The sequence below is a fragment of the Peromyscus maniculatus genome, chromosome 20 (assembly GCF_049852395.1).
Source record: "Peromyscus maniculatus bairdii isolate BWxNUB_F1_BW_parent chromosome 20, HU_Pman_BW_mat_3.1, whole genome shotgun sequence".
Lineage (NCBI taxonomy): Eukaryota > Metazoa > Chordata > Mammalia > Rodentia > Cricetidae > Peromyscus > Peromyscus maniculatus.
The window spans coordinates 68,364,929-68,373,788 of record NC_134871.1 but is presented as its reverse complement, the minus strand read 5'-3'; the positions used below and the strand labels follow the sequence as shown (position 1 = coordinate 68,373,788).

The 8,860-nt window shown below is 55.7% G+C and overlaps 1 protein-coding gene across 1 annotated transcript; it reads left to right on the top strand.

The window, feature by feature from the left end:
* Positions 1–1,029: 1,029 nt before the first annotated feature.
* Rnd1 (Rho family GTPase 1) lies at positions 1,030–8,617 on the top strand. Its single transcript, XM_006974377.4, has 5 exons — positions 1,030–1,281; positions 1,980–2,067; positions 4,661–4,770; positions 5,790–5,924; positions 7,548–8,617. The coding sequence occupies exons 1-5, from the start codon at positions 1,162–1,164 to the stop codon at positions 7,791–7,793; spliced, it is 699 nt and encodes a 232-aa protein (XP_006974439.1). The 5' UTR covers positions 1,030–1,161; the 3' UTR covers positions 7,794–8,617.
* The last annotated feature ends 243 nt before the right edge of the window (positions 8,618–8,860 follow it).

Sequence of the window (8,860 nt, the reverse complement as noted above, 5' to 3'; positions counted from 1 at the left end):
TTTGCCCCACATTGGTCCCCGATTCCCTGGAGGCCTTATTGAACTTCTTTGGTTGCCAGATAGCCAGTGACTTACAGGAGCTGTGTATCCCCATAGTTCTATTTAGTAGAGGGGACCCCAGAAGCCATGGAGGTGCTGAAGGCTAGGGCCAGTGGGCCGTTTCATAGCTTATCCGCATCTTAGACTGTCTTCCAGTTTCTTATCCCCAGTGCCCAGGCCTTGTCTTCCAGGCTGGACTTTCACCGGTGACACACGTTAGTGCGTCAGAGTCAGCTGGTATCAGCCTGGAACTAGCCCTGCACCTGATTCATCCAGGAAGCTGAAGCCCGGCCACAGAACAAAACACCTTGACGCTAGGCCTGGAGTGAGAAGCCCCCTGGCCAGCAGAAAGCAGAGAGCAGCTTGTTTGGTCTCTCTGCTACTCCTCCTTGAAGGACTCCTTCACTTGTTCCCTTCTCCTGTCTCTGGGTCGGGAACTGTTGTTTCCCTGACTTGTTTTGATGAAGGTAGTCGATGAGGGAAGGGAGTCGGGCTGTAAAAGGGGGTCAGTACCGACTTCCACTAGAAGGAGATTCCAGATGTGGAACCAGTGTGGATAGGAACTATACAGAATTAAAGAGTCACAGGTCCCTAGGGCCACCCTCTCCCCAAGAGATGCCACCTGTCCACAGTTTAGACAGGTCCTGCCGTCTTCCTTGGGACAGACCCTACAACCCTCACTTTTTGAATCCTTTATGGGTCTGACACTAATTCCTGGACATCCCAAGGTCACTTAGCCTTGTCCCAGTCCCCTCCCCACCTCCTAACGGCCATACAGAAAGCGTGGGAATCCCCCTTCCAGAAGGAAGCCGCGGTGCAGCTTTCCACAGAAAGGGACCAGAGGAAGAGGGCGCTGACTCAGAGTCCCTTACTATTGCCTGCTGCTGGGGATCCCACCTTAGCGATTGGCCGGGACAGAGCCCGCCTCCTCTTGTGATTGGCTCCGCCTGGGGACATATAACGGGGCCGATCGGCCTCCGCCTCAGTTGGAGGCACGCAGGGAACCGGCATCCAGCGTCCCTGTGGATACTTCACAGGCGATCTCCTCCTCCTCCTTCCTCCTCCTCCTCCTCCTCCTCCTCCTCGCTGAACCCGGGCCCGAGCCCCTTGGAGGCTGTAGCCATGAAGGAGAGACGGGCGCCGCAGCCGGTGGTGGTCAGATGTAAGCTCGTGCTGGTGGGGGACGTGCAGTGCGGGAAGACGGCGATGTTACAGGTGCTAGCGAAGGACTGCTATCCCGAGGTGAGCCGCCACCCGCCGCCGCCGCGGGGTCCATCTCCCCCTGCCCGGGGGAGCCGGCCCCCCACCCCAGGCCGGCCTGCCCGCCGGCCTTCTGGCTGGAGGACTGCCCTACCTTTGCTTCCTTCCCCCGAGACCTGACCCACTTCTGCCGCCCGGTCGGCTCCTCCTCACCTCTTTCCCCATCATATCCCCTCCCACTTTGCTTCATTCCCGGGACCCGGAGGCTCTGGAGAGCCGGGGCTGGCTTTATCCTTGACGCAGTACCTGCCAAGCCCTCCTGGGAGGCTCTAGGAGGGTGGCCCTGGGCAGGCTTCTGCTTTCCGACGCCAATCACCTGTGCCAAGGGACTGGGGGGGGGGAGGCAGAAGACGGGGGTTAGAATTGGCTGGTGGCTCTGAAAATGGGACGCAAATCTAGGGATGAGAAGAAAATAGGCATGTATGGGTCTCTGGCCAGCCAGGAGGTGTGGGTGGGGGGCTTGTTCCAGGCCGAGGAGCAAAAGCCAGCCTCTCTACGGTCCTTGCCTCCTGTCCCACGGTTCCTCCTGCCCCATGTGTCCCCTCCTCTGGCTCCTTATCACCTGACACTTCAGTGTTCTAATGCATGCATGGGCGAGTGGCTTCCTGTGTGGCCAGCACTGGGTGTGGGGTTCCGAGGGCAGGCAAGGCCAGGTGTGAACGGTTCCTCTCTCCTCGCAGACCTATGTGCCTACCGTGTTCGAGAATTACACAGCCTGTCTGGAGACCGAGGGCCAGCGAGTGGAGCTGAGTCTCTGGGACACTTCAGGTACGACTATGGCCACACACATGGGCCATCCTACCTCCACTGGCAGGCTGTAGCTGCGGCTTTTTTTGGGGGGGAGGGGGGGCGGGGATCCCTCTTTGAGGATAGACGTGCTTGCCAGGCGACAGAGAGAAGGAATGGAAAAAGATTCTTTGGTTGGGGCCACGGACTCTCTTAGATGAGCAGGGCAGGAGGTGAACAAACCCTCGGGGGCCATTCAGGCCTCTGGTCTAGTTCCATTTTCCAGAGGGCTGGGGAAGGGACCCCTGAGGACTCCTGGGAGCACTAGGTAGGTCTTCTTCCCCATTCTCACACACACATTCTCCGCCCCCCTCTCCCTCCCCCCGCCCCCCCCCATCCCCGTCCCTCGCCTTTAGTTCTCCAAAGCGAAGTTACAGGAGTGGTAGGAGCCAGTTCTTGCTAGAGGCAGCTGTAGTGGCCCCGAGAGCCGCCTGCCTGCTCGGGAGGGAACCTGGTCCTCCCGAATTCCCTCTCAGGCGCCGGGTGTCTGCTTGCCGCAACTCAGCCCTTCCCATCAGAGGCTGCGGCGGCGGCCGGCTCACACATGAAGGATGCATCATCGATGTCCGGAGGGTGGGGAAGATGGGAATGTAGGGCATGGCCGCGTGGGGGTTAGTGTCCAGCAGTGCATGGGTGTAGTAGTTGTTATTTCTCCCTGTACTGGCATGAGGTTGGAGGTACCCCCGACTTTCACAAGCGTAGAAAGCAGTATTTTCCCTATTCTCTGCCCCGAGCCCTTAGAGCTCAGCTGACACTTGCCTTTGCCTCTGAGCCAATCCCACTTTGTCTACCCCGGGCCCCCTTTTTAACCGGAGTAAGAGCCAGCAATATGACAAAGAAAAGAAAATCCATGCTCCCCCCTCCAAAAAAAAATTTTTTTTTTATGTGTTCAAGCTGAGTTTAAAGAGGAACTGTAAATCCCTAAGGCTTTCCTATGTGTGTGAAATATGCCACCCTACCTCTCTGAAGGAATCTTGCTCCTGTTCTCCAATTTTGAGGTCTGGAGATAAGGGATGGGTAAACAGAAAACGACAGAGACTTCTTTAGAGCTCTCTCCACAAACAAAATCCCTCAGGCTGGTGCGTTCCTCCTCCGTTGCAGTTCCGGGAGAGGGAGGCAGGGTTCTGGTTCCCCTGGACTGTGCTATGCTGGCTGGCTGGGACCAGAATGCAGCGTGGCTGCTGCGTGATGTATGGTTTTTCTCCTGCTGTACCCTCCCTCTCCCTCCCACCTTCCAGTCGTCCCTGAACCTTGCTGCGGCTCATCCCTTCTCACTACCACCCTCCCTGCTTCCCTGAAATCCCGAGCCCACAGAATGGGATATCAGCAAGGGTGGTCCTTCTGCCCCGGGTCACACCCTACCCCCTCCTCGCGAAAGGATGGAGGCAGCCAGTCAGCTCCCCTTCTTTGGGAGCAGGTTCCCGTAAGGACAGAGGAAACGGCAGTGATGTGTGGGACGGAGTGTCCCTACGTCTGGGCCAGGGTTGAACCTGTTTCTGTTACTCAGTTGCTGGTCTTAGGGGAGGGGGATTGCTGGGAGCCAAAATGGAGACCTACTCCCCTCCCCCTCCCCCTCCCCCAGTACCGCGGCACTCCCCTGCTTCTGCTGCTGTGGTCCAGCCCCCACCTCACCTCAGAAAGAGATGGGGGTGGATTGCTGAAGGAGCAGGCATCTATCCCAACTCCCCCTTACTTCTTTTTTTTTTTTTTATGACCGACACCCCCACCTCAGCTTGGATTCCCCCCAGTTTCCATGGTGATTTCAGGGAGAGGGGCTGCTTGCTATTCTAAGCACGGATTGTCTGGATTCCAAATCTGCTCCTGTTCCTTCCTCGGGGTGGAGGGGGGCCAGGCTCAGCTCCTCGTCTTCACCCCATCGGACCCGGGGCCTGAGTTGCCTTCCTCCCCTCCACCAAGGACCCTTGCTCTCGCCACTGACCCCACAGCTGTGGGTGTTCCTGTCTTTGAGCTTGCCTCCCTGAGATCTGGGGGGTGGGGGCCCCGGGGTTCCCTTTGCCCTCTTGGCTGTAAGCTGACGTAGGTGGGAAAAGGGGTCAAACACCAAGTCCTGGCGGCTTTCCTTCCCCCCTCCCCTGTGGAACTCCTGAAGTTCTGACCCCCAGGTAAGGAATCAGAGCGGCCAGTTATGTAACAGGCAGGCAGGGTTGTTTCCTCCCGGGGAGACCCTTGAGTAGAAGGATGGAGCAGCAGGCAGGCTCAGATGAGGGGTACCTGACACAAACCCTTGTCTCTCCATAGGTACCGGCAGTTTCTGGGACTCTGACTAGGAGTAGATCTTAAATTAAACCCACTGTGGGAAACCCAGACAGGGTCCGAGTATGCTCTACCCATTTGCTCTCCCCTCTCTCAGGGCCAAGGGAAGTGGCATTCCTGAGCAGCCTCTGGCAGGTGGTCATGTACCACCAAGCATCCACACAGTAGCACTGTGGAACATAGCTGGATGTTAAGAGATCCAGAATCCCATTCCCCAGGGATCCTTGGGTGTAGGCCTGTAGCGAAGGGAAGACGCCGCCGCCGCCATGGCTCACTCTTGGCTCTTCTCCCCTTCCGCCAGGGTCTCCTTACTACGACAACGTCCGTCCGCTCTGCTACAGCGACTCAGATGCAGTGTTACTGTGCTTTGACATCAGCCGTCCAGAGACTATGGACAGCGCGCTCAAAAAGGTAAGGCTCTGCTTGAGGCGGGGGTGGGGTAGGGTTGGGGTGGGTGGGGGATGGGGGTAGGGGGGTGGGGGTGCATGCTCATCATCCTAGCTACTGGAGGGGGCTGAAGCAGGAGGATCTTAAGTTCGAGTTCAGCTTGGGCTACAGAGACCAAGGTTCAAGACCAGGCAATTTAGTGAGACCCTGTCTCCAAATCAAAATAAAACAGGGCTGAGGATGCATCTCAGCTGGTAGAGAGTGCTTCCCTAGCGTAAGCAAGGCCTGGGGTGGGGTGCAGATCAGATCCATAGTTTCTCCTCACTCCCCAGAAGAACAGGGGGGAGCCTTGTCCTCCAGTCCTCCTGTCTGTCAGCTAGGAACGCTGTTTTGCTTGAAGCCTCACCGTTAGCTGTGGCTCTGGGTTGATCCGGGTCTCCTGCCTCTCGGTCTTCTGCCCCTTTCCTTACTGTACTACTTTTCCCAGGGGCCCAGCTAGAGAGGGGGTGCTGGAGGCTCAGAGAACCTTCTGGGGATGTGAGGAATAGGACCTGTGGGGAGCAGCTTTTGTGGACTGTGATCCCAGGGCCAGAGTCAGGCAGGTCAGGACTCGAGAGCTGGTGGAAGTTTCTGGATCTGACTGGCAAGATCTGAGACTCTGCAGGAAGTGCTGTGGGACTTGCCGAGCTTCTCAGGGGAGAAATTGCCTTGTCCCCTCCACCCCGCCACTGGGGAAAGAAGACAGACCCATGTCTTCTTCTCTGTGTGGCAGGGAATGGGAGACTTGCCCTGTGTCGTCCCCCCCCCCCCCATGGTGACTGTGCTGTTGACTGAAGGGACAGGCTCCTGGGTTAGCACACTGGTGCCACCCAAGGCCTCATGGGCAGGAAGATGATGTAATTAGTGCAGCAGGGATACTGTGACTCAGAGGAAGGACTGAGCTTTGAGACTGAGTGATGTGCTTGTCGCTGCCGGCCGGACTTCTCCTGGTATCCGCCACTGACTTTCTTTCCTTCCCCTCTCCTTCTTTCTCCAACCCTCAGTGGAGAACAGAAATTCTAGACTATTGTCCCAGCACCCGAGTTTTGCTTATTGGCTGCAAGACAGACCTGCGAACAGACCTGAGCACTCTAATGGAGCTTTCCCACCAGAAGCAGGCACCCATCTCCTATGAGCAGGTGCGTGCGTGCGTGCGTGCGTGCGTGCGTGCGTGCGTGCGTGCGTGCGTGCGTGTGTGTGTGTGTGTGTGGTGTGCTGGAGGGCGGGGTAGGGAAAGAAGGTAAGGTGGAGGGCTTAGGTATGGCTCTGGATTAAACTCTCTCTATATGACAAGATAGAATTGGTATTGGGGGGCTCTATAAATAGCAAACCATCACGTGGTTTGGGGTAGCAGGTACCTCACTTAGATCCTGCTGTGGGTAAGCTTGTGAGCCTCTCCTGTGTGTGCGCCAGCATTCTCAAGGTTCCTTTTTTTCGGGGGGTAAACCATATGCATCAGACTAATTAAAGATGCTTGTTAGCGCTGGATGTAGTCTGTCATCCCAGAACTCAAGGAGGTAGAGGCATTCCAAGTTTGAGGCCAGCCTGGCTACATAATAAGGCACCGTCTCAAACCCCCCCCTCCCAAAAAAATAAAAAAAAAAAACCACCAAAACTAGCAAACAAAGAGAAATAATTGTTGGATTTTGAATCCCAAGCTCCATGCCTATAAAATAACTCTGGGAGAAAGATATGGGCATCTGTGTTTTTACAACAAGACCCAAGGATGATTTTTACTTGGTTATTTACTTTTGGGTGTCTGTGGTGTATGTCCTGCCCGTGGGTGGAGGTCAGAAACAAGTTTCAGGCTTGGTCCTCTTCTTCCACCACATGGGTTTCTGGGATTGAATTCAGCTGTCCAGCTTGGTGGCACCTGCTTCTCCTTGCCGAGCTGCCTCACTGGCCACAAGGATAATTTTTAATGTCCACAGGAGTGTAAGAATGTCTGTTAAGATTTCCCATCAGAGTCACCTGCGAGAACTCTTTCAGACACTAAGGTCAGGGTGGGGGGGGGGGTGCTCGCCGCCACTAAGCCTGAGGATTTGAGTTTGATCCCTAGGACCCACGTAGTGGGAGGAGAGAATTGACTTCCACAAATTGCCTCCTGACCTCCACATGCATGCTGTGACATGAGTACACATACAGACACACACTCGCACAGAATAAGCATATATAAAATGTTTCGGGGTTTTTTTGTTTGTTTTTTTCGAGACAGGGTTTCTCTGTGTAGTTTTGGTGCTTGCCCTGGAGCCTGCTCTGTAGAACAGGCTGGCCTCGAACTCACAGAGATCTGCCTGCCTCTGCCTCCTGAGTGCTGGGATTAAAGGCGTGTGCCACCACCGCCCGGCTTGAAATGTTTTTTGGGTTTTTGTTGTTGTTTGCTGTTTTTGTTTGTTTGTTTTTTAATGACAATGTTGAGACTGGGGTGTGGCTGAGTGCATGGTTAGCATGCTTGAAGTCCTGGGTCCCATCACCAGTACCAAAACCTAAGACCTAATGCCACTGCCATCTCCAGACATCCTGCTATACCTGGTTTGGCATCAGTTAGCTTTTTAAAATGTTGTAGGTGATTCTGGTGTGGAGTCACCTTTAGGAATAACTGGCAGAGATGGGTGGTAGAAAACTGGCAGTGAGGGTGTCATCTGGAACAGCCCTGGCAGTGGGGTGTCATCTGGAACAGCCCTGCGGAGTGACACACGGAATGCCATGGTGTTTCCTAGGCATTTTCGACCACTGTATTAATGACCGCACCCTCCCCACAGGGCTGTGCAATCGCCAAGCAGCTGGGCGCAGAGATTTACCTGGAGGGCTCGGCTTTCACTTCAGAGAAGAGTATCCACAGCATCTTCCGGATGGCATCCATGGTGTGTCTGAACAAGCCCAGCCCAGTGCCCCCGAAGAGCCCTGCCCGCAGCCTCTCCAAGCGGCTGCTGCACCTGCCCAGTCGCTCTGAACTCATCTCTTCCACCTTCAAGAAGGAAAAGGCCAAGAGCTGTTCCATCATGTGAAGTTGGAGCCGGAGGCGGGGGAGACAGCCCCCCACTTCCTCCCTTGGGGTGCAGAGGCACGGGGAGAGGGAGGATGAGACAGGCGAAGACACCGAATGTGACTTTTTCAGATGGCCACAGTGGGGGCTTAGGAGACAGGAAGGGGACAGGAGAAGAAGCCAGGCCTGGCAGGAGGGCCTGACGTTAAGCAAGAACCATCACACCCCAAGCCAGGCACTAGGCTGGGGGCGGGGCAGGTGCCCCCGTATCCCTCTAGGCCAGAGGAAGGGAGAGTGTTGGGGGGGGCGGGGACGTGCTGGCCTCACCTTGAGCATCATGCCTCTTCCACACAGCGTTCCCACGCAGGCTGGGGACGGGAGGGGTCCTTGAGCCCTCCCCTTCCCCTTTAAGAAGTGGCGCCCGAGGGCTGGACAATGGGAAGGCCCGGAGGCAGCTCCCTTGGGGGCTTAGTCCAGGTGCTTTCTAACTGAAACCAGGAGGACCAGGGCTGCAGAGAGCCGGTAGGGAAAACCTCATCTTCGCCTAGCCCATGCATCGTGGAGAGGTGACACCATACATTCACATGCTTCTCACTGAAGTCCCCAGGGCCCGAGGGAGAAGCCCCAGACCCCCTGCTCTTGCAGAATGTGGGGGTGGTGGTGCTGCAGGGAAGGACTGACGGTGGCGACCAGACTTTCCTGCCCTTAGGGCGGTACAGTTGGCGTTTGTTTTATAGACTCTTGTCTTTGGAACTGGGGGGAGGGGGGCGTGTTTCAATCTGTTATATGTTCTGTGTTTAAAGAAGAAAACCTATTTATTAATGAAATATAACATATGAAGAAGAAGTTAGTTTTTGTTGTTCTTTGATTTTTGGCAGCTGATGATCAGGGAAATGCCGTTTGGGACGCCTTTCTGTGGGTTCCAGGGTTCATCTCCATGGTTCCACTTCTTCCAGTCCCACTCACATCCTCCTAAGCCGAGGAAGCGCTCCTTAGCCCTGGATTAGGGCTTCCGCCCCTCAGAACGCTGACACTGTGGACAGGAGACTGGTTTTTTCCTAAGGCGCTGTCCTCTGTAGTGTGTGATGT